The sequence below is a fragment of the Peromyscus californicus genome, unplaced genomic scaffold (assembly GCF_007827085.1).
Source record: "Peromyscus californicus insignis strain IS unplaced genomic scaffold, ASM782708v3 Scaffold_23__1_contigs__length_62951481, whole genome shotgun sequence".
In the NCBI taxonomy this organism is placed as follows: Eukaryota; Metazoa; Chordata; class Mammalia; order Rodentia; family Cricetidae; genus Peromyscus; species Peromyscus californicus.
This window is the reverse complement of record NW_026294534.1, coordinates 9,091,523-9,118,223: the sequence shown is the minus strand read 5'-3', so window position 1 is coordinate 9,118,223 and position 26,701 is coordinate 9,091,523. Positions and strand designations below refer to the sequence as shown.

Sequence of the window (26,701 nt, the reverse complement as noted above, 5' to 3'; positions counted from 1 at the left end):
TAAACAAATTTTAAGAATCAGAGGATTTTCTCTAAACCCTAATTAAGAAAAAAAACAATGATTTTTCACCCAATGGAAACAAACAAAGGTATATGTTCTGGACGTGGCTTTCTTGGCCTTGAATCTAGTGCATTTGCACATTGGGGATAATAAATGAGTCCTACTCAGTTTCTCTTCCTAGGCAGTCTCTGATCAGCCCACCTCTGTTCGTATTTACCTTGAAGACTAGACATTACATTTACCAAATAAGTTGCATCTCACTCTTCAGGGTTATTTGTGATTGGACCTGCAGTCAATGCTGAGAATCCTTTCTGTAATGTCTTACTCTAAATGAGACAAAATCCCGCTGGTGTAAGCACAGCGGAGCTTACTCACTATCCCAGCCCCCATGAGGATGTGACTATGGCATCACTGGTGGGCGTCTGCAGTATGAGCTCACAAATACATTAACCACCCTCAGTGGATGATTCAAAGACCCCCCCCCATGTCAAATGTGCATTTTAATTATAATCAATTTAAGTGACCCTGCATGCAAACTTGCTACACTGTCATTTCCAGGGGAAGAGAATACCCAGACACTGAAGATAAACCATTCTCTGCCAGGATTACGTTATTTCCTCATTGTCCTTATTTAGACCCGGGGAACACCTGAGAATCAAGAGGTTAGGTTATAAGTATAAGACAATGTGTCTTTGACATTTTGATCCTGGTAACTCTCTGTTTTGGGGTTATCCTGTGTACCACAGGCTGTCCTTGGCATCCCTGACTTGAAACTACAGGACACTAGTAGTGAACTCTCTTCAGAGTGTCAACCACAAACGTCTCTAAACACATAACGGTGTTTCCTGGAGGAAGAAACTGCTTCTATTTAACCATCACTACAATAAGAAAAAAATGAAGGCTTCCCTATGGAAGATTTGGAACAATCCTGTCACCAGCCCTAAAACATATCCCCTCCAATGAGAAAGAAGAGAAAGACTGGGTCTTTCTAAGGAAACATTTAATGAGAAAGGTAGGCTGGACACAGGGCAATGGGACACCCATCTTGGCTTCCTCTCCCTCCTTAAATCCATGCAAATGAGTAAGGCTTTAAAACAAGCGTAGGTCCCAAACATGGCTGGAAAATAAGAACGTACCACCCAGTAAGCAGTAGGGTCACTCTGAAACCAGAAAACAGATACAGTCACGGTAGCTAAGTGAAACCCACATCCCAGAGCCTGGGTGGAGGCTGAGGGGGTGAGGACCAGCAACATCACAGGGAACGAGAAGGGCTCCCGCAGATCCTACCCCACAAAATGCGAAGAGATGATACTGTTTCCAAGCAGCTTTGCCACCTCTCCGAAGTATTTATGGAAATACAAAAATATCTAGCACCCAACAAAGTAGAAAACCAAAGATAAGTCTACAGAACCTGGGGCCTCTTTGGAAAAGAAATCAAGATCCAAATCAATGGCTGAATTTTTAATCTTCAAATTTTTTAAAAAACAAAGAATGAATTAAAACCAAAGGTAAGTAGAAGAAAGGAATAAATAAAGAGCAGCATCAACATCAGCTGAGCGGAGAATATAAACTCAACAATGAAAATCAGTGGAACAACAGCTGGTTCCTTGGAAGATGAACAGTCAGCAACCTGCAGAATGAAAGACAGGGAGAGCCGGGCGGTGGTGGCGCACGCCTTTAATCCCAGCACTCGGGAGGCAGAGGCAGGTGGATCCCTGTGAGTTCGAGGCCAGCCTGGTCTACAGGGTGAGTTCCAGGAAAGGCGCAAAGCTACACAGAGAAACCCTGTCTTGAAAAACCAAAAAAAAAAAAAAAAAGAAGAAAGACAGGGAAAGAAGACTCATGTCACCAGCACACAGAATTGGAGGGGTAAGGTGACATCATAGATGCCACAGGCACTAAGGGCAGAACCAGGGAAAATTATAGGCAACTTCTCACTGACGATGATGTTTCTCAGTGGATCAGAGGCCTAGCGATGTCTTACTACCCAGCGAGAGGCCAGAATCTTGAGGAGACAGGGATGCCAAGGTGATAGCTTGCTGTCAGAAAAGCCCCATAACACCAAAACCTAATCCACATGTGTATACCAGATCCTCACCCTACATCTTTATGATCACTCTCAGGCTCTAACAGGACATCTCGATCTTAAATAAGGCCAGGAAGCAGGCCAACAAGAAGCTGAGAATCCTGGGTGGGCCATCCCGATGTGCTGCGCAGTAGAGGGTCCTGCCAGACCATTCAATGGCCCTCAGAGGAGAGACTTGCAGCTCCCTTCCAAGTCAGATTTCTATGGAGTGCTAAGAACTGACCTAGAAGCCTAGAGAATGGAGTTGTTTTCTCCTACAGCAGGAAGAAGGGACCTAGGAACCAAGAGGTAGACAGAGTCTTCAAATTCCTGCCCTCACTGCCTCGCCCTGATGCTCTGCTGCTTCAACATCTGAATTTCTAAGAAGGAAACGCACTGGGAGATTCTGGACACTCCAGTGAACCCAGCTGGCCTGGAGCTGAGGTCTAGCTGCAGGACCCACAGGACACCAGGGTCTCAAAACCTAAACCTAAACAACAACAAAATGATTTTACCATCAAAGCTCACCACCTCCCAAAAGAAAAAACCAGACCAGCAGCACCACCGCAGCAGAGACCTCAGCAACCACAGCTCTCCGCGGCATCTGTATGCCACGTCACACCTACATTCATTCATGAAAACTAAGCCGATGTGCGCCCTGCTTCCCAACGGGATCACTGACAATGCTTTCATCTGCACCAGGTCCTGGGGTTGCAGAGCCAACACTGCAGACCAGACAAGGATTTAGACTAGGATTAGTACCCCTTGGGAAGCCCACATGAAGACAAAGGAAGTCACTTGAAAGTCTGAGGAAGAAAGCAGGGGGTCGGGAGATGCACAGCCTCCAGTGATCTCAAGGACAGGCCTAGAGGCTGCCCTGCTCTTCTATGCCCACCTCCCTAAGCCCCTTTTTCTGCTTTTTCACTGATTTCATTCATCTCTATACCACTGAGGGCTTCCCCCACACTGCCTGTAAACCCCTCGCAGGGTATAATAAAAAATAAAGGTGAACAACACAAAGGTTTTTCCAGCCTTTCTGGCAGCTGAAGGCAGCATGGACTGTATGCTCTTTCTCCCACATGCCTTTCCCACAGGTAAATGAACCCAGGACTAAGCTCCGTGCTAAGCAACTTTATCTGGTGTTGTGAGAGATGCACAGAATGTCAGTTTCTGTTTAATGAGTTTCTTTTCTGGCTAAACCAACTGGTGAATTTTGTTTAGTATTGAGAAGCCTTATTGAAGAGCTATGGTTGGTCTTGGCAGCATGAGGGAGGGAGGGAGGGAAGGAGGGAGGGAGGGAGGGAGGGAGGGAGGGAGGGAGGGAGGGAGGGAGGGAGGGAGGGAGGGAGAGAGAGAGACACACAGAGACTTAGAGACAGACAGAGCCTGCCTCACAACCCTTCCAAGCCTCTCTGCAAACCTTCCAAGATCCCAGCAGACCCAGCCGAGTGCTCTGGCTGTGGAAACTGACCTATAGCCTGAAGTCAACACCAGTTTCTGAGACTAAGAAATCCTTAAGAAAAGTATTTGAATCCTGAGTCAAGAATGTCTGACACCAGAGAAAAGGAAGGAGATTATCAGTCAGGATAGTAGTGGCAACAAGGATCCATCCAAACGCAGGACATTTTTCATCACTCTAAATCTCTTCTGGAGCAAGAAATAAAATTACATTCTGCATAAGCATCACTGCCCTTTGACAAATGAAAGGAAATGCCTCTCCCATGGAGATTCACCGGCTATCTGATTTACTCCCTGGCACTGAGGAGCCATGAAGTTACAACTCGGCCCTAAACTATGTTCCAGAGGTCTGAGAACTGGGTGTCCTGTTCCTAGAGGTTCCTTGGGTTGCCCCAAGATGAGGCACTAAAGTCAGCAGCAGCAGCGGGAAGGATGCTATCATTTAAGAACTGTTTTCCTGCCATATCACAACCCACCTCTATGAATGCAGAACTCCACTTACCTTACACACACACACACACACACACACACACACACACACACACACACACACCAGCACAGCTACAGCCACCAGATCCCACAGAACAGCCTTTTTAAAGCCAGTAGGAACCTGTGTTTAGATCCCTGTCATCTCTACATATTCAGCTCCCCTGAACAGACCAATCAGCAGGCAACACAGCAGTAGCAGATACTATGGAGGGGCTTCACCAATGTCAATATTCCCTTGGCCCTTACTTAACTATCACACAGACACAGACACACACACACACACACACACACACACACACACACACACACACACAGACACAGAGTTTCTGATAACATTATTAATGCACCGCTATTTGATTAGGAAAACATTGCCCTGAAGCACCTGGAGGGTTTGGGGTATGCTATGCTATCATTACAGACATCCTTGGCTCACCAGCTCCTCACCTGTTTCCCTGGGTCCTTTAGCAGCTGGACTTTGGCCCATCCCCCTTTATCCCCTTCCTGTGACAGGGGCCCTATCACAGCAGGCAGTGAGGAATTGCTTGAGAATGAACACACACAGAAAGGAAAGAAGGAATAGCGAGATCTCACGGTACCTGAGCCGTCCCCATTATGGCTGGCAGGGTGCAGGCTGGGGATCCAAAGCTGCTGGGAAATCACGGAGTACTATGGCCGGGCCTCAGATGGTGGGGAATCCTAAGATGAGGAATGGATAGAAATGGGGATAAAATGATAAAAAAGGGTAAACAACCTCCCCCCAGGGGAAAAAAAAACATGGAGTATACATTAAAAATAAGCAACTCAGTAATAATTAAGTAGATTAAAAACAGCCACAGCGAGAGCTACACTGAGTGCACACGGCATGCACAGTTGTGAAAAATATCTCAATTTTAAAGCAGGATTTGAAATGATAAATGGGTTTAACAACTTCAAAATATTAAACCAGAGAGGAAAAGAAAAACTACACTTTAAATCAAGATTTGTAACTCCTTCTGCAACTTGGTGATTAAACCAGCATTGGGAACCAATCCGCGAGCCAGGCAAATGGAGAGAAGGGAGTGATATCAAGTGTTAGACACAGAAACGGACTGTAACCCCCAGACGACATGGAAGGTTGCGCTGACTTTAAAATAAGTGCTAATCCATGTGTTTGACGGAGTTCAAAACTCCTGACTTGTTTCATCCCTTGCATGCTAGCACATGAAGTTGCCACTGTACCAAATACAAACCAGATAACAGAGTAACCGTGGCTCCACAATATACTAGAACATATGACATTCTTTGTCTGATAGGATCACAAAAGACTCTTCTATGTGTACTTTACGTGACCCTTAAAAGTCATAATCATGACACATTATTCTCCTGAAATTTATGAATGCTGTGTGGTGTACAATGCCTTCTGTAAACTATTTTGTCACCTGAATCTTGGGCAAACACCAGTTTGATGATGGATTACTAGGTGCTAAGTAAATACTTATAAATGTACAATGCTAATCAGCCAAGGATGTGAATTTTTAACAAGTACATTTGGGGCATATTCATTACATAATAATGTACACACTCAGGGTCAGTTTCACTCATTTCTCCTTACCAGTTCACACAAACCTTTCATGGCTGTCTATCCATGTCAACTCAAGTCTAGACATCAGTCATCAGAACCTTTCATAGTGGACCATTACTTGCCCCATCTACTTTTCTCCACATTTGTGAACACAGAACTACTTGGTGTTTTGTTTTGTTTTGTGTTTTCTTGTACTAAAGGGTCACAGTTGGACTGGGGAGTTGGCTCAGTGAGAAAAGCACTAACTGCCCAAGTGTGAGGACTTAAGCTCGGATTCCCCAGAACCTACACAACGCTGGAGCTGGCATCGTGTGTCTATAATTCTAACACTCCTACGGAGAGATGGGAAACAGAGTCAGGCGAATCCCTGGAGGGTCATGGGATGATGAACAAGAGACCCTGTCCCAAACAAGGCAGAAGGCGAGGACCAAAACATGAGGCTGTGTCTGACCTTCACACATGTTCCACACATGCTTACCCTGATAAGAGCATACACACACCCATGTGTGCACAGAGAGAGAACATGCATCATAACTGACCCTGCAAGTCCCGTGGTCTTGGGTTTTGTACTGTGTCCAATTGCTAAGAACTGTGCAGAAATTTTTATATGCTTTTCAGTTTCGTTTACCCAGAACATCTCTAGAAATGCTACTGTGGAGTAAAAGGATATGCACACTGTTCACATGGTAGTCTACCAACATTAGTCTCAATTTACACGGTCACATATTATAAATCTTTGTTTTGTTTTGTTTTTTTGTTTTGTTTTGTTTTGTTTTTTTGTTTTTTTGTTTTTTTTTTTTTCGGTTTTTCGAGACAGGGTTTCTCTGTGTAGCTTTGCGCCTTTCCTGGGACTCACTTGGTAGCCCAGGCTGGCCTCGAACTCACAGAGATCCGCCTGGCTCTGCCTCCCGAGTGCTGGGATTAAAGGCGTGCGCCACCACCGCCCGGCAATCTTTGGTTTTTTTCTCTCTAGTGGAAACCAAGTTTCTTGTTATTTTCATGGAGTCTGGGAATTGTTTAAATTGGTTATTAAGCAAGTGTCTTTTTGTGCAAACTGTGTTCCTTTGGTTTTCCTTCAGGGTATACAGTTTTAATTACTGTGTAAGATATATTTATATATGTCAGACCACTCAACCATACTATCAGTTGTAAATGTTTACCTTTTATTAGGTGTGTGTGTGTATGTGTGTGTGTGTGTGTGTATGTGTGTGTGTGGTGTTTGCATATTCATATATATGGGACACATGTGTGTACCCCACAAACATGTATGTATGTGCCTACAGAAGACTGAGATTGATGCTGTGTCCTCCTCTATTGTCCGTGGCCTTGTATGCTGATGCAGGGTCTCTCACTTAGATCCAGAACTCAGCTAGTCTAGCAAGCCAGCTTGCTCTGGAGATCTGTGGTGGACCAGCCCCCACTTTTACAACCAGGGTACTCCTGAGGAGGGAGAAGAGAGAAATATTTAAACAGAAAGAGGAAAGACAAAAACACAGGATAGGCTCAGGAGGGCCTGGGTCAAAACCCACCAGCCCAAAATTTTATTCAAAAGGCCTTTTTATAACAATGCCAAGGGGAGGGGCAAAAGACCTCCCCCTCGCTAAATATAGCCAAGTGCAGACCCTTCCAAACACCTAGTACTAGACCCATGGCCGAATCAGTCTCTTATGCAGTCCTGCTGGGTAAAGCCACTAGGAAACCTCAGTGAGCTCCAACAGAGATCCCTCGTCTCTGCTAGGTGCTGGGATTATGTGCTGGGATTGCAACGGGATTACAGGCAGGTTGTCATGTCCACTGGCATTTACAGCATTTACATGAGTGTTGCAGATCCAAATTCTAGACACTGTGCGTGTATAGTAAACATTGTATCCACTGAGCTACCTCCTCAGCTCCATGCAAATGTTTTCTTTAAGTTTGTCATTATCTACTGACTTCCTTAATGGCATGTTTTCAATAACTGAAAAGACATAATGTTTATTTGAGTGTCCGAATCTATCAATTATGAATTATGTCCTTGATGGCATTTGGGGTTATGGAGATATTCTCCATGCTAACATTTAAAAAGCACATCATATTACATTTTCTTTTTGTTTACTTTCTCTCCAGTCATTTACTATATCTCCAGTGTATGTGTGTGTGTCTGTCTGTGGGTAGGTGCATGCATGTGAATGCAACACCTTGCAAGCAAGAGGTGTCAGATCCTCTGCAGCAGGACTGGGTGAATGTGAGCCACCGGACATCAGTGCTGGGAACTGAACTCAGCTCTTCTAGAACAGGCTCTGAGCTGCTGAGCTACCTGTCAAGCCCCTAAGTTTTCTTTTAAAATTTCTATAACTATTTTTAATTACTATATATATAATGTACTTAAAATTTTTAAGCTGTAAATTAGAAATTAATTCTATTTTCTCTCCAGTAGACAACCAATTATTCCAGAAATTTTACTAAATAATCTGCATTTTCTTAATTTGAAAGTACCATTCATATAAAAACATCCACAGATTTATTCATTGCCTGTAGCATTCGTGTTTCTCCTGGCACTGAACCCACGATTCAGGTTTTTTAAAATCTCTTTGTTGAACAATCTTGCGAATTCTTCTCACGAGTCAGTTCTCTTGCCCCTTACTCAAGTAACCTCTTACCCACTTTCAGTGTTGTTCACAACAGGAAAATCATCTGCCGTGAACTAACCCACAGATACGCACACGTGCAATTACACATGGGGACAAACACCCCTCAGAAGTGACATGTGTTCACAGTGAATTTGCCATTTAAACACCTCTCTATTAGCTATAGTTTATACCCCTTCCAAATGGTCCAAGGTGCTCCTTTTTCATCCCACGGCATTTTGTGAGGCTATGGTTTCTGACATGGGACCCAGTTTCCCATTATCTTATGTGCAATACCATTGGTGATTTTTATCTAGTGATATTGTATTGATCAAAGTTCCTATTATCAAATAGATCTTATATAGACTTCCATCTTCCAACTGATTATTATCTAACCTCATATATTTTCCCAAAACAACACTTGTACTGGAATCGTATGGGTTTGCAGAAGCAGTCCTAAATTTCTCAGACACTCCACAGCACTGATAAAATCCCTACTAGATTTGCTCCTGTCTATGTCAGGGACACTTTCTGTAATTGCCAGATGCTACATCCATTTATATCATTTATATTCATTTGAAATGTTCTCAGAAATGGCTATTATACTATATCAAGGTCCTCCATTATCTAACGATATAATTATGTTTTTTTCTCTAATATGCTCACTTCATGCATTATTACAACCAAGTTCTTACTACCGAAGTAATATTTCACTTATAGAGCAATGCCTACTTACTTACATTACACATCTAGATAGATTGAATTAGCTTGTATTTTTAGGATATTATCTACAATCTTAAGTGAGATCATCTTTTTCTGCTAAATTTACCCAGTTTTGAAATAACTAAAAGACAATGGTGTTTATCACTTGAGGAAAGATTAAATAACATAAAATTATCAGTTCATAAAACCTCATGTAGAATGTATGAATCATGAGACGGTGATTTTTATAAGCAGGCCTAGGAAAACTTGTGTCTCCGGCTATGGACCATTAAAGTCAGCTGACTTTAGTTGGTGCTCATCCCTTATAGTCAATAAGAAAACCAAGCATTTCACCTCGACTTTCAAATTTTTACAAAATAATCCCTACAGATTATTTTCTCAAGGCCCTGGCAAAATTCCTGTAAATCATGCTCTGTTGGTCCAATCCAGTCTGAGGATGCTCTGAAGCCATGGGTGACAGGAAGTTACTTCTTTAGTGATTCCAATCAGCACAGTCTTCCCAGGCATCACTGGAGAACGCCTCCTTGTGTGTGATGTGCCCATGTTTTGAGAGTAAGAAAAATCTCTAATGACTTTGCAAGCATATACATGTGTACTCAAAATCATCATTCAACTGAATCAACATGGTTTAAATAGCAATTTTACTAAGGGTACATTACCATGGTCACTATTTTGTCTTGAGTTCAACAGTCATCTGCTCCGAAGCTGGCCATCACAACGAGGGTCTGACTTTACAATTCAGTTCTTCCTAACAGCTGAATGCTAATCTGTTGATCGGACTTTAGCATACAACCAATGCAAGGCTCTCTAGCCACCTGAATTCCATTTGTTGGCTGTCTGATTAGTTTGTGGCATGCTACTCTGTAGCTATAAATCCCACTGAAAATATGCTGGGCATCTAATTATCGGCAACAGACTCATTCTCCAACAACCCTATGTCTCTAACAACAACAGGCTTCTATGCCCTGCACTGCCACACTTATTTCTTCCACTGCTGTTTCCTGGAATTCTGTTTCCCATGGGAATAATTCGTGCCAAGTCACTGGGAGACTGGGACAGAAGATGTCCTCTGAGGACACTAGAAGACAGAGGCTTCCTGTGGCCACTGCCACTAAGTTCAGGCCTCTCATGACTTCACGTGGGATGAACCAAACAAGGTCATGGGGAAGCCAGCAAATGCATCAAACCACAGCATCAACAACTCACCGGTCTCCTGGAGACCCTCCATGCAGATTCTAGACCCCAGCATCTGTGACCCCAAGAGGCTCCTCATGATGAATCCCCCTCTCACTTTTGTTCTCCCAACAGACACAGAAACAGATGTGCATCTTGTTCAGCACCGTCCTTTGGGGAACCCTGACTGACAAAGACAATGGCAGGCATCTGGAGAACCCACTCCCTGTGGCCCTTCCAGATCCTTGCAATGAACTGTAAGTGATGGAAAAACTAACTCGAGCTCTTCACTAATGTTAATTCGATTAACTGCTTCCATAACTATCCAAGTCTATAGCCCAGGGCAGTCTGATTCAGTCACTCCATAATGCTGTGGAGTTGTTCCCGCCTCCTCCCACAGACTGTCCTCATCTGGATACTAACCACACCCACAAGGTGTCAGGAGGACCGACCAGAATTCTCAATGATTTTTTTTTATGTCTTCCAAAAAGTGTAATCATGAAATTCACATGATCAGAAATGGCCTTGGAGGTAAGAAGAGATCTTGTCTGTCCCTTGTAAAAGGTCTGCACCTAGTACAAACCCCATGGCCACTAGTACAGCCATCTTCCTCCCAAGTGCCCAACAGCATGGAGACAACGGTACAGCTGTAGACCACCCAACTGTAATCTCCAAGGAAGCAGGATGGATGTCTGGAGGATGGCGCAGGGTCTTCTACTTGCTTTATATGCATCTGCTTTGACAGGTCAGCCAGCCATAGACAGCACTCACAAACACAATACCCCTAGCTGTTAAGAAGGACAAAGATCACCTCATCATTTACATTCACACATGCATCCCTAAGTAATGCAACTACCTCCCCAAATATGAGAACTACTGGGAATTGAGTTCAGGCACCTTGATGGCACAGTAAGAAAACCCGCACAAACAGCAGCATGAGGAAATTGATTCACAACTTGCTAGGAACCATTTTTCTTCCTCTTCTGTGCAGTTTTAAAAGCCATTGATAAACAAATTGGACAAGAAAACTCAATTATGCCCCTTTTGCTGTTGATTATCCTATTGAAAATACCAATATGACTTAGCAAACAAAGGTTAAGAAAAATTACAAGATGTCATGTGCCATAAATGAGGATGATAGAAAAACAATTTAGAGTGCAGTGAGGTTTTCATTTACAGAGCATGCTTCAAAAACAAGGGGTGGCAAAGAGGCTTGTGTGAAATCCAATTATACGAGATTGGCCATCTACCACTTCGCATCTGCAACTGTTTCATAAGTACTGCACTGCCATTGGCACAGGCGTGCAATGGTTTATACCTGATTGGCTACACTATATTTTGCCAAATATTTTAACTAATGACTAAAAAAACATAATAAATAGCATTTTGGTGTAATGTGAATTTGAACAAAATCAAATTTCCAAGTGAAATAGTAAAATTGGAAGAATCAGAAGACAGGATTGAGCTATGGAAATGACGAGTGGGCCACAGGTGCCTGGTGGGAAGACCAGGTAGTTCACAGAGAAAAGAAGGCCAATCCAATAGCATGAGTCCTACAGATCCTGAACGGAGTGATAAAAAGGGTGTGGGAGTGGGTCCAACTCCAACCCCACGCTCTGGATACATTGATGCCTCTGAGAACAAGTATTTCCACATGAACTATGTCAGCTGTGAGTCAGTCCCAGACTCAGGACTTCCAGACTTCATGAGCCAGGCATGTTAGCACTGGGGGCTGTGCAGCAAACCAAGCAGACACCCGGCATTGCTTCCTGGATGAGTCACATGACAGAGAACAAGGCAGACAAGGAAACAGACAACTACCCCACAGCACCTTGAGAACTGTAGGCTCTCCCTTCCGTGGGGAATGTGAGGAGCCATTCCGTCCAGCAGCTTGTTTCTTACTGAGGAGATACGGTCACAAAAGTTTTACTAATTTCAGTCAAGTTGACTCATACTGGAAACAGATTCTTATGATAAAAAGAAGAGATTTCCTCCCCCTCCCCCCCCCCCCCCTCAATGCCACATCATCAAGGAACCACCCTGAACTAGACAGGATCATGCAGAGCAAAAGTCAAGCCAAGAGTACCTAAGACATTAGGGCTACATGAAAGAGCTGCCCCAAACTGTGAGGGACAGAGGGGAAGGTATGAAGAGAGGAACAGAAAGAGAGATAGACATACAGATGACAAAGACGAACAGAGATGGGGGCTACAAGCTCACCTCCAGAAAGTTACTAGTGACAGGTCTTTAGCAATAAAATGGACATAAAAATAAATGTTCTAAGCAAAGGTCAACAGACTGATCAAAATTTCAAATAGAAAAATCCTGGAAGTCCACTCCAGCCAAACTGCCTTGGACCAGGACAGACAGTCCCTCTACCGCTGACTGCCTGCAACCCTTCCAGCCCTGGAAACCCTCACTCAGTTTGGCCCATGGACCAACGACCTGTAAGACAGCCCCTCTACCCCGAGCTCCTCCATCTCCTCCCCTGCTTCAAGAGCCCTCTTTATCCTCTAGCAGCCCAGCTAAACAGACCTGGTAAAGCAAGCCCCTCATCCAAAACCCTCTCTGCACCTTCCTTTCCTCCCCAACCCACCCAGACTGACACTCACTCTACTCTCCGGCCTGGTGGGCTAAAAACACAAAGCAAGACTCAACCAAAACCTAACTCCAGATGTCCAGGTCTCATTAGAAAAACAAAATCTATATGAAAAACTAAAACACCCCCCCTAAAAAGAGAAAACACCAATCCCATAATAATGGTCCTCCATGACAACAACGTAGATGAAATTCAAAACACAGAATTCAAAAGAACAATTATAAATACATTCAGAGAATTTAAAGAGGACACAAGCCAACATCCAAATGAACTGAGAGAGGCAAGAACAAATTGATTAAATCCCAAGGAAACACGAACAGCTAAATGAAATAAGGAGGGCAATTCATAATATGAAAATAGAATTCAATAAAGAGAAATACTGAAGAAAACACAAGCTGAAATGAAGATGGACATGAAAATTTTAATTTCTTAGATAAAAAGATCACTAGAAATTCTCCCCAACAGAGTGCATTATGAGGAAAATAGAGTACCGGCGCTTGAAAGCAAGGTAGGGGAGTTGGATGAGTCAGTCATAGAAAATGGCAATTATTTTTCTAAAATACACAAACAGAACACCATGAAAACACCAGGGAGAATTGAAAAATTGTGGACATAAAAAGAGATTAAAAAGAGGAGGCATAACAAATATTTTCAATAAAATCATGAAATAAAACTTCCCAAAGCTTGAGAAAGCGATGCCCACACAGGTACAAGAGACCTACAGAACATCTGTTCTCAGGGTGCCAACAAGTCTCTGTGAAAGGCACCGCATCTGCCATAGTCAGGTGAGCCTGAGACCAATCACACAAAATGACACGAATTAGCAAGAGAGATTCGCTACTTGACCCTGTGAATGGCAACCATGCTGTCATCAGCTTCATTAGCTGTCCAGTAGTGAGCTTCCTACACCCCATGTCAGCACTAGCCCATCAAGCCTTTGGCCCTCCTGCCTGAAGAGAGTAGTCAACGCCTCTCTCCTCCTCCACCTCCTCCTCCTGAGACGAAACCCTCCCATTCCAAAAGAAGCCTTAAGCACAAAGGAAAAGGTAGAAAAACATAGCCAAGTGGCCTAGGAACCACAGAGTGTATGCATCTAACAGATGTAAGACAGATGAGGGGGAGAAACAAGATGAGAAGGAACAAGGATTTGTCTACGTCTTCCTTCGACGCAGAGCGGAGAGGGGACAGCACAAGGGCTTTGTGCAGCAAAACATCTTCTCATCAAGAACTGTTTGAGGACGAGCAAGATGACACAGGGCATAAAAGTACATTGAGTTTAACCCCCAGAATCCATGGTGAAAATAGAGAACTGACTCCTTCAAGTTGTCCTCTGACCTCCACATCTGCCTGAAATTAGACAGTCAGTCAGTCCGTCCCTCCCTCCCTCCCTCCCTCCCTCCCTCCCTCCCTCCCTCCCTCTTCTTCCTCCCCACCCCTCACATACACACACACACACACACACACACACACACACACACGCACACACAAACTAATAAAGAAAAGAAAAGAAAAAAACAAAAAGAGAACTATTTGAAGGTTCTCACTGAAGGCAGGAGACCACAGTCAGGGGCATCCCCTGCAGAGATCAGAATTCTACAGTCCCAACCATGATGATGTTAAGTATCATTTTTTTCCATTGCTGCCAATCTTGTTATGACACATGCAGGTGATAACTTAGTATGTGTTCTTTCAGGTATTGTTCTCTAATATCTATAACCTCTTAAGCAAGAAGATTGATGTTACATTGAGAAGGATGCAGAAAAGCGGGACAGTCTACAGTTTCACTTAATCATGGTCCTGGAAAGAGAAACTGCTCAATCAATCATGCTTTCTCAGCACATACGGGAAAAAAAATACACCAGAGGAATAACTGAGCCAACATGCCAACCCACACTCCAAAACTCAGAGCAAAGACCTTGATAAATAACCACACAGTGAAGACTGCTGGCAAGGATGTCACCCCACCGATAGCCACCACCTGCAGAGTCAAACCCTCCTCCTGTGGCCTGCTTCAACCACCCTTGAAGAATCACCCCCTATTCCACCCTTGGGGGATTTGCCATGTTCATATGATCCAGAACTAGACATTTGATGTGGCCTGTCCGTCATCCACAGGGACTACTCTAAGTTATGCACATCACATAGTGACGTAAGGACAGTCAACAGTGTGGTTTCTACTGGGAAATTGGGGGAACACTGTGAAGATACTGGAAGTAGCAGCTGCCACAGGCTCCCATGTGACAGTCACTTGGGTGCAAGCCACAGGCTATGATGGAGCACAGTACTAAGAGGAGTATGAGAGCCCACACCCTTAACATATCACTGCAGCCTTCAGACCCTGTATCTACAAACACCATCTGCATTTATAAGCAGGATGAGGATGTGAGAGCAATCTGGCTGTGACATCTGTTACCCCACTGATCACCAGGGTTGACTCAGCTAATCTGGCCGTCTAGGAGGGTGTCCCCTTCCTCCCTCACTGTTCCATGTGCATCCCTCCCAAAGCTGCATACTAGATCAAAAAGGACAGCCTTCCTGGAATAAAGGAGGACTGGTCTTGAGTTAGGGGTACAGGAGTAGCTGTGCTCCCCTGCTACAACCTCCAAACAAGCTCTCATAAATCAAATGAGCTGGGGCTCTACCACATCCACCCAAATCAATCCTAACTGATTGCACAAGCTTCAGCTCTAGCCCAGTCACTGTTGCCCTGCATCTTCCTGGAGCTGTACAGTAGTGCCATACCCAGCTTTCCATAGGGTTTCCAAATGGTCTTGGCAAGTGTCATGTGATAAATTGGGAAACCATTGCATTCTACCATTTTCTTCCTTACAAGGGAAGATCTAGTAGAGTAAACCCAGCAGAAACTAACAGACCATGCTGAAATCCTTAGTGTAGTTTTATTTCCCATAGAAACAGGATTGTAAGTGTTGGTTATGTCCCCAGGCCAGATCACAACCAAACAAGGTTACAACAGGATGATCCATAACACATTTGGCCATGATGGTTATAAATGGGTACAGAGACTTCTTGAAGCTAAAAAAAAGAGAAAAACCACGCAGGTGGTGTGGGAATTCAAAACCAGGTACACCGAAGGACATTCTGAAACATGACTCCACTGTAAGTAGGGAACCATAATGGGTGTGGGCTGCAGTTTGGAGAAGGGCTGAGAACAGTGAGCATTCAGGGAGACAGCTAAGAGTGGAACAGAGGCTGAGGAGGGGCTGTGGCAGAGAACCTGAGCCCCACCGGCAATCCTCAGCACCAATGTAGACAGCTGTACCAACCTGTAAGGATGGTTTCTGAGGAAGAACTCCCCTGGAAGAAATGAGAGACACATGGGAGGAGTGTGGGGAGGAGCAGGTTGAGGAGCTGGAGCAAGCCTTCTCCAATCTCCTCTATGGATGCACCTACCCTTCGTTATTTTGGATCTCCTAAAAGGGAGAGAAAAACACATCTCCTGCGAGGCAGGTGTCATTTGCTGGGGGCAAATCACTGATGGAAAACTGCTCAGGCCAGAAGCTGGATTTCTCCATAGAGGAAGGTGATTTGATAGAAGTCTGTGGGGAACCACCAGGGCTCTTTCTGGATAATATAACTGAGTTTGAACTTTAAAAAAGTGTCTAAGAAATTTTCAAACATTCTTGGGGAAAGGAGAATAATTAAATTGATTTCTTCTCATGGTCTTACGCTGACATCTTCCTAGTCAAAGTGCAGGCTGCTGAAGCCAGCACGGATTTCCTCAAATGTGCACAAATTGGAGATTACAGAACACACTGTAAAATATCAACCATTTCTCCTGTCACCGACAAGACTTTGGGGCGGAGGAGAATCAGAGGTCAGCCTGGGCCCACAGAGCCGGCTCAGCTCACCAGATCACACTCAATGCTGACTGGCAGACAGTCTAACAAATGCGTGCTTCTTTAGAGCCATGGAGTGCCCACCGAGATTAGCTTCTCCTTCAGATAAGCTAAGAGGATTAACACGGGAGCACCAAGGAGGTAAAGAAGACAGGGCCTGCTCCAAATCAAAACCAGCAGACCTGGAGCAACTCTGACCCCAGGAGCCGGGTAATAGTATCAAACACATGCGTGGCCTTCCCACAGCCCACTGTGAGCATGCCTGACTCCATCGAAGTCACATGGAGAGGATGCCGTTCTCTGTTCTGAGCCAATATCCCACTTGCTGCTGTTTGAATTCACAACACGTGCCTCTCTCTACCCTAGCAACCAAAGAGCAGCTTCAGCTCGCTGGGGCTGCAGGTGGAATGCATTTAGCAGGCCTGTCTTTTTTATCCACAATCTAGTGTCAGATTCCTCATGAAATCCCTCAGTTCTTCAGTGGCACTTCCTTCCTGATGCTAGCAAAATGTTAATTTTTAATCAATAATGCACAAATTTAATGTGCTCGTTCATTACGCTCGTAATTTTGGCATAAGTATGGCAAAATCCAAGGGATGGTATATTTCTCTGGCTGATTTAGAAGGCAGTCCTTTTGGCCCAAGCATTTATATTTCTGGGGAAGGCTGGAGTCCTAAGAAAATTGATATAAACTGGATTTTGTGGTATCAGCTTTAGGAAAGAAGAAACTGGTCACTAACAACAAGGAAAAAAAATTCTCTGGCTGTGGATACTGTACAGTCCTTCCAGAAGGCACCTCCCTGGCAACACAGCATTGGCTGGGGTTTCAGCAGCTATGGGGCCCCAGGTTCTCAGAACCAATGCATCCCCCCTAGGAGCAGCTGAGCAAGTGGTAGCCTGGGAAACTGTCTCATCTTCCACCAGTAATCCTGTACCTTGTCAGACTGTAATAGGTAGATTTTAGGGGCTCTCCCCGAACTGATGGCTATGCTAACCTCCTTTTGTATACCAGCCTTTGGCCACTTGTGATCATGAAATTGTGCTGTAAACTTCAGATGTGTACAATAAAGTTTATGGGTAAACATTAATAATAATTACTGCTTTGGGGGCTTATGATGTACCAGACATGATGCCACATGGCCTAAAAATCTCAACATTGTCACAACACGGTCCAAGGAATGAAGTCCTGCAAAAGGAATTCTGAGGGCTTGTGAGAAACTCCAAGAAAATAAGACAAGAGTCTTATGACCTCAGTGTCTTCAAAAACACAGAATTGTTCTTGGAATGTATCTTCTGTGGCCCACCCAGGTGTATTGGATAGGAGTGAGTTTACTTCAGATTATTCATTACAACCAGCTATTGCTATTTGTTTATATGGCTCTATGGAAAAATATGTTTTGTGTCACGTGAAGCTTGTCCTTGTGATTACATACAGCTTGAACTCATGAGAACTTTATTCATGTGACTTTTCTTAACCCTCAGAGTTGAAACTGACTGAGGCTCTGAATAAAGTTAACTATGGCATGAGACTCTAGTCTGCCTCATTTTTAGGCTCCATTCTCCCAGGTTCCAAGGCCTCTAGAGCAGTAAACAATACATGTCTAGAATTCCATGGCATGAAAAGGAAGTGCCCAGAAGAGGAGGAACCAGATGCAGCCTTTTGCTTGGTATATATGCACACAAGCAGAGAACACCATTATCAAACCGCCTCATGAGAGCAGTGAGCCTAGAGAGATGATGCCTTTAAAAGACACCCTGCTGCAGAGAGGTGACAGGCATTCAGGATGCCACCAGGCAGGAAGAGTAGGCAGCACTCCAAGGACAGTGGCAAGGCCAGGCTGAGGGGAACATCACATGGAAGAGGTAGGACTGTGGACTCTGACCTCCTTCTAACAAATGCCACTTCCAAATACAGCACCACTTATAGAACACACATGTACACAGACACACAAACATACAAGTACATACACATATGTGAACACAGGTACACAAAGACACCCCCACCGCCACCCCAATACAGACTTTTCATTCATCGACAAGGCTTCCTTTTCTATCAGCCTGTTTCCAAGGCAGCAGGACTTGGGCCCAACTCAGCTAGGGTGGACAATTTCCATTGTGGATGGAGGCCACCCCACTATAGGAGCTAAGAGCCAATACCTGTGTCCCCTAGTCACAACCATGTGTCCTTGGCGTTTCCAATTGTCAAAAGCACAGTACAGATGCAGCCCAGGTCTCTCAACACAGACAATCATGAGCAAATGTCACAGAGGTCCTTCAATGAGCCTCTCCACATAGGCCTTCCCATCTTTGCAAAACACCATCCTGGGGCATCTTTGACATGTAGTTAAACAACTCTGGCACTTCTTAAAACCACGTGAAAAATCCTCCTGGGTGTAGAGGTGCTGAAGAGCCTCCCACCCAAATGCCACACAACTGCACCTACAGATCTACTTGACATTTGTATGGATAGGATCCAGCAAAGGACACAAACAGCAGCCGGGGGGGGGGGGGGGGGGGGGGGGTCTCTAGGAAGCAGGCCCATCTCGAAGGTTGTTAATAACATCCCGAAGTTTTCAAGGTTTTCTCTGTCTGCGATCACAATGGCTTTAATTAAGGCATGTGGGAGTGCTCATCCAATCACCATAATTACAGCCGTAATTTGAAATATTTAACTCCTTTTAATAATTCAAGTGAGTTCACAGTCAGTATCGATTATTTGATACGTATCATTAGCAAAATGCACTCCTGCAGAATACGCCTCGTCGCCGTGATTGCAATCAGGCATGCCCAGCCAGTCCGGAGCAAGACTGGAGCCAAGCTGGATTCACAGCCTCAGATCCCAACCTATCTTCTTCCTATTTACCAACTATTGGAACTCCCTCAACAATACGCCACTGCCCCTGCCGCCCCTGCCGCCTCCGCCTCCTCCTCCTCCTCCTCCTCTCCCCTTTGGCAGAGGACCCAAGGTAACCACAAAGTCATGCTTCATATGACACTTGCTGAATATGCTGGGAGCAACCACATGCTTAGCGGACGGAAAAGGGTTGGAGGTAGTTTTCGGAGTGCAGCTCCCCCAGGATTCATATACCCTGAGGAAACCAGCTAACTCAAAACAAGTCACTGCTGAACATCGACAGGTAGAGGGTAGGATGCCAGGAGTGATGGGCAGTGTGTGACCTCTTTCATCAACGCATATCCACCTACTCCAGTCACTTGAGTCCAAAGTCAAGATAGCATCCTTCAGAAAGATTAACAGTAAACACTTTGGGGGCACAGAAAACTGCACCTATCATGCGCTCAGTGTCAGGTATGTGTGGCCAGGTACTCAGTACAATGGTGCTGAAGTCAGGGGAAAAACAGAGCTGTCATTGTTTAGGTAGTCTGGGGGCTGACAATGAAAAACTACATGTAAACAACTTCATGGAACCATGATTGCTCCGGTCCTCTTGAGCAAATAAAATAAACAGACTCGTGCTTCTGAATGCTAGTGAGAACTGGAGCTCCAGACAGTCCCCTGCATCAGTAACAGGAACATAAAGAAAGGCACCTGCTATAGTGGACTGCTTGCCAGTTTCTTAAATATGGCTTTGCACACTCACATCCACGGCACAGAAATCCCACTCCTTTGTAGTTACCCAAGAAGAACAGCATGACCACAAAAGACCTGAACAAGCATTCAATTGATGTTACTCACAGAAGCCAAACATTGGTGCAGCCAGGAACCCATCAACTAAAAGAAAAATCCACAAACAGTGTCTTATCCTGAGTTCACTCACTGGATATTAATTAGCAGCAAAAGAAAAGCAACAACTGATATATGTTGATATATGCGTGTCAATAAACTTCAAAAATACTGTGCTGCACTTAAAAAAACTCAAACATACTTAGTGTAAGAAAAGCCATTTTTCCCAAGAAAGAGGCAAGACTGTTTGACAGTGCCCAGTACAGTTTGTATCTGAAGAGTCCCCAAAGACACACGTGTTATCCGCCTGGCTCTGGGTGCATCTTCGTAAGAACATCAATTACTAAATCCTTGGGTCCCCTTAGATACACAGGCTAGAAGTCACAATATACCAGTTTGTCTCCAGGCTAAGAGAGGCATTCAAGACAGGGCAGTAATGATGCCCATTAGCTGACCCCTCCTTTCCCATAGAGATGTGGAAGGCCACACCACAGGACATGTCACTGAAATCTTGTAAACATTATCTATCATTGGGTCAACAAGAGGTCATCAGAATGAAGCAACATGACCATCCAGCCATTGAGGAAGGCACCTCTGTGGAGAATGCTTACCTACAGACCACCTAGCCATTGAGGAAGGCACCTCTGTGAGGAAGGCTTACCTACAGACCACCCAGCCATTGAGGAAGGCACCTCTGTGAGGAAGGCTTACCTACGGACCATCCAGCCATTGAGGAAGGCACCTCTGTGAGGAAGGCTTACCTACAGACCACCCAGCCATTGAGGAAGGCACCTCTGTGAGGAAGGCTTACCTCTGGACTGAAAGCATAATAGACACAGGTGGCTGACAGGAGCCCTAGGCTGCTGCAACCCTGCAACTGTTACCCACATAGAGGTAACAGTTAAGAGCAGAGAGTGGGACAGGACAAACAGGCCACACAAGAACACAGAAGACAGTATAGGTCTGACCCAAGGTTTCAATCAAAACAACCCCACAAAAGACCAACATGTGATACATGCAAAGGAAAACGCCAGAATGTCCAAGGCCCATCAAACAGTGTCAGGAGGAAAGACAGAACTCAAGGAGAAAAGTTCCCAAAACTAAAGAGAGATGAGTGTAAGTGAGGTCCACAGAGGACCCCAGGGCATAAACAAGCAAACAGGCACAAGGGTCTCAACCAAGCTGAAGGATGGGAGGGTAGGCTCCTCACAAGGAAGGACAGGGTGACTAGGAGGATCCGTCCCCTCAGCTGGGTAGCCACAGCTTTGAGGGAAATGGCTGTGAATTGAGATTCCAGCACTCGGTAAAATTAGATTTCATGTGAGAATCACGTATTTTTAGACATCCAAGGATTCTGAAAGCTTACCCACCCACAGATGTTAACAAAGAGACTCTGGAAGACATGCATCAGAGAAATGGAGAGAAAATCAAAGTTAACAGGGAAGACACAGGAGATGAGCCAGTGTTGAGAAGAGAGGGAAACAGTAAGCTACAACTAAATCCAAGTCACCGCGAGCTCCGCACAAGCCAGCCACACACCCTGCAAGCAGCTCATGTCCCCACACCAGGCAGGGAAGAGATGACTGTCCCGGGATGGAACACGTGTCCAGGCAGGACACAGACAGGAAAACTAGACTCAAGAGCTGCTGAACTTAAACACACTCTCCATCATCACAAGATGCAGAAACTGTCAACAAAAAATACTAGCGAACAATCTGGCAGTGGATTAAAACGACATGTCATTGCTATGAAATAAGAGCATTCTGTTAACACTAGCTATAATTTTATTTTTAAAAAATGTACAGAAAAGAGAAACCCATTTGGACCGGTACTGAATAAGTACCTGAGAAATCCAACATCATCCCTTATCTTTTGAATAATTTGTAAACTGGTATTAAAGGGACATGTCTTTAACGTGATGAAAAACCATTCACCTTATCGCTACAGCAATCACCCTGCGAAGAAAGATGGAAATCATTTTTTATTACAATCATAAGCAAAAGGACACTCGTGATTAATTTTAGTATGCTGCCCAAGGCTGCATGCTCTAACTATAAAATAAGACAAAAAGTAGGAGGGTAACAAAGGTCATACGGAGACCGTGACCCACAAAGGTCAAGGCTGTCTATCCCGCTTCTCCCTTCATTTTCCAGTATTTTCTGAATGTTCCATAATGGGCTTATATTCCTTTGAAAACTAGGTAAAAGATGAAGTACAAATTAAGAATATAATAAAGGTTGGGGGTGGAAATAGAGGTGGCTGGGGGAGGGGGGGAGAGGAGGGAGGGGAAACTGCAACCAGGATGTAAAATAAATAATTTTTCAAAACAAATAACAAAGGTTAGTTCAAAACCACGCCAACCAAGCAGTACAAGTGCCCATGTTCGAGGCTCAACACTGAGAAACGGAAGTGTGAGGAGACGGTGAGAGTGAAAACATGCAGGCAGGAGTAAGATCAAGTGATCAGATACGGAGTTCCCCTCGGCACATGTCAAGGGCCACTTATCTGTCCCGGTCTTAAACAAGAGATGAGGAGGAGGTGACATGTAAGCCACGGATTCCTCTCCTTCTCCCTGTAACTATTCACACAGGTTTCAATGCATCCTGATGTTTATGTTTCAGCTTTTTATGAAATACTCTCCATAAACGAATATAATAAAAAAGGATGCAAAAAATATATTGCTGCACAATTGTACTGCTTGCTTTCCTCGTTGTTGTGACCAAATACCTTACCAAAACCAATATAAGGAAGACAGAGACAGTCCCTCACAGCAGGATACGGCAGCTGGAAGGCAGAAGCCTGAGGCTGGTCACACTGTGTCTTCAGTTAGCAAACAAAGAAGAGAGGAAATGGAGCAGGCTGTGAAACTCAAGATCTGTCTCCAGTGACCTGATGCTTCCAGTGAGTCTCCACCTCCTAAAGGTCGGACGATCTTCCAAACAGCACCACCTGAGTCCGAGTGGTGAGCATGCATGGGCCTATGGGGCCCACTGCACATGCAGACCACTCTACCCAAGTGTCAGAGAACTGGAACTAAGTTCGGGATATTAAAACGCTAAAAAAAATTCCACCCTCGTCACATCCTCGGTCATCACTGTCAGTGGGTCACACACACTGCCTCCCCCTCCCAGGGAGACTTTCCCTTTCTTGCCTTGAAATATTCCTGATGGTTCTAGCCTCTGAGGCTGCCCTGCCCAGCCTCCACCCCCTCCTCTTCCTCTGAAGTTCTTCTCTAAGGCCAGAGAGTCCATACTCCCCCAAGGTCCTCCCTGTCACTCCTCAAGTGATTTCTGGGCTGGCTCTAAGGAGGAAAAGAAGGAGAGATGTGAGATCCCCATCACACATGCTGCACTAACCCATCCTGCCAATTCCTTGACCTTCACAACAGTCGGAGTGAGGTGAGAATCTTCCTATTCCCTACAGGGAAAAAAGAAAAAGATCTCAGAAGTAAGAGTGTGATTGCACGGGGCAGCGAAGGTGCTAACTGACTTCATGTTTCCAGCTCTCATGACCACAACAACTTTTGAGGAGCCCGCCATGTTCTGCCAAGCACAGGGCTTTGCCCTGTACCACACCAGGCTGGGGCCAGTTCTGCTCTCTATGTAGTCAATGACGTCCAACGGCTCCTAAGACTCTAGAAGCAGAAGCGTTCTCTGTTTTGCATAAACAGAGTACGTACTCACGTGCTTCCTGTAAATGAGTGAGCATTTTCTAACTACAGGTTCAGGTGACCACAGCCTGCAGGTGCTTCTTCACAAGAGTCAGTGAAGAGAATAAAAGACAAGCTCCTGAGACCGGGGGATATCTGCAAAGGAAAGTCCAGGGACATCATGTCTACAAAGAACATGAAGCACTCCTAACTGGAAGTCAACAGACAGCCTGACCTTCAAACATGGGCAAAAGTTTTAAATCACTTCTTCAAAAAGATGAGGTAAATGGCAAGGGAAGCCGGTGCGGGCATCAGGAAGATGAAGAAATCTCCGACCAGGCAGAACCCACCTGCCTTGGCTAAAACAGTGAAAAGGGGGATCACCAAAGGAGGGTACTGTTGGCATGTTTCTGTCTGTCTCTCTGTTTTTGAGATGGACATGTACCTCTGTGGCTGGCAAGAAGTATCTCTAAGAAGCCTTCCTCACTGAGCTGAACTTATGGGTGGGTACACTATGACAACTAATGAGAAAGATGGTCTCCTCGGCATTTAGAGTGCCGATGTCGCTGTAGAACTGAAACCACACGCACCCTCAACACGACAGTTGATGAGAAAGCCCAGTCATCCTGCACACACGTCTACTGTCCACTCGCAAAGGAGGCTGGGAAGGCTATGGCCAGAGTGGAAGGAAAGGCCTTCCATCTCAAACTGATCCCTTAGGTCCCATTTCCAAACTAAGACAAACACTGTAATCCTGGGAGTTACTATTCCTCCCCACCTAGGTATTTCTTCTTTTTGCGTGTGTGTGTGTGTGTGTGTGTGTGTGTGTGTGTGTGTGTGTGTGTGTGTGAGTGAGTGTGTGTGTGTGTGTGTGTGTGTGTGTGTGTTAAGGAATACAGGTGGCACTAGCTTTCCGAGACATTTGCCCAACACATGCATTTTTTCAGGATCTAGGAGAAATATTACATATGTTTCTAACCTAATTCGGGGTAAAAGTTAAATTCTTTTTCATAACTTTAAAAGATATGAAATCTTGTGCAAAATTCACTTGACATTTTGAGATGCAACTGTTATATAATCCTCTAAAAAGTATCCTCTGGGATCTAAACACTGTATCAAAAGCTGTCTCCATTTTTAAAACATAAATAGGACTCTTATACATGGGCCCAAACATTACAGCGTTCAGGTCTCTCTGTAAGCTTTCTCTTTATTTCTTTTACCTTTGTCCTTCTATCTCTTTACCCACAAAGCTGTGCTCTACCCAACATATGCTTGAGTTCTGGGGTATAATCTCCAGTCTTGTTCTTGTTCTTGTTCATGTTCATATTCTCTCTCTCTCTCTCTCTCTCTCTCTCTCTCTCTCTCTCTCTCTCTCTCTCTCTCTCTCATACACACATACACACACACACACACACACACACACACACACACACACACACACACACACACACAGGAGATAACAGCAAGAAAGTATTTTTTTAACTTTCTGTGACAAAGGTGGTGTACAATATAAAAAAAATCTCTGACTTACTCTTAGAGGTAACCCTTTAATAGAAATGTTATACATTTTGAAGAATAAGTATCAAATATAGCTACAAAAGTTGAGTTAGAGAAATACCTCATAACAAAACAGAGACTCAACCCAGATCGTTAATATTTTCACGGACAACCGTTGCTTTTGAGTGGAAGGAAATGGTCCCACTTGCCTTTCTGTTGTAAAACACCCCAACCAAAAGCGACACCAGGAAGGAAAGGGTTAATTTGGTTTACAATTCCAAGTTACAGCCTGTTTTTGCAGGGATGTCACACAGGCAGGAGCTTGAGAGTGGTGCTCACACTGTATTCATGGTCAAGCAGAGAGGCGCTATGTGCCCACACTGGTTTCTCTGTTTGCTTACTTCTTAGGATCCACAAGCTTTCTTTACTATGAAACATGCAGTTCAAGACCCAGCCCACGAAATGATGCCACCTACATCCAGGGTGGGTTGTCCTACTTCATCAAGGCAGCCCCCGCCCCCGCCCCGCCCCACAGACATGCACATAAGCCAACCCAATCCAGATAACTCATTAAGACTCTTTTTCCAGGTTGTTCTAGGTGTGTCCAGGTGAGAGTTCAAACTAACCAGCAGACACCGAGGACCACATGCTGGCTTTTCAGCTCCAGGCTTTTCAGCTCCACCACGGCAGAATTCGGGCACGTTTATACTTGAGTGGTAATGCAGCATTTTGCCACAGCAATAACACTTTGTTCTTGGAACTCCCAGAGAAACCAAAATGTTTATTAGTGATTTGCTGATCACTTTATGATGCCTTCTTTCAATTAAGTTGAAAGGAATAAATTGGAGGCCAAAAATAAGTTCTCAATGTTCCTCAGCTTCGAACCTATGAGCAGCAAAACCATGCTGCAAGCCAGTCTTTCCTTAACACATCTCCACCCAGGCCACCACACTGAGGTCCAGGTGAGATAACAGCCTCATTCCTTCCTCTCAGGAAGGAGAAGACACTCACGCTCAGCTCAGTCATTTCCCCCAATGAACACTCTAGGAAGAAGTGTGTGGACATCACAAAAACCCCGACTTTCCACTGACGTATGAGCACTATGGTCAAAAGATGGCTGTTATGACAAGTAATAAGGTCCTTTGCACATAGCATCAAGAAAATTGCATTTGTCTTTTGCACACAGCTATTCAGGCTCAGTAAATAGTCATATGAGGCACTTCACCACATATATAACATTGCCAGATTTCTTCTAAAATCTGAAAACAAGACTAAGCCAAGATGAATGGAGGAAATGTTGGTGTACATTTTAATATCCTTAACCTTGCTCTCTTGAAAACAA

At 44.6% G+C, this 26,701-nt stretch overlaps 1 protein-coding gene across 1 annotated transcript in view; it reads right to left on the bottom strand.

Moving 5' to 3' along the window:
* Positions 1-26,701, bottom strand: part of Dlgap2 (DLG associated protein 2) — a 747,033-nt gene that overhangs the window by 665,730 nt on the left and 54,602 nt on the right. The window contains 1 exon segment of the mRNA XM_052751752.1: positions 4,609-4,708. Within this exon segment, the coding sequence (XP_052607712.1) occupies positions 4,609-4,623 (15 nt within the window). The 5' untranslated portion in view covers positions 4,624-4,708.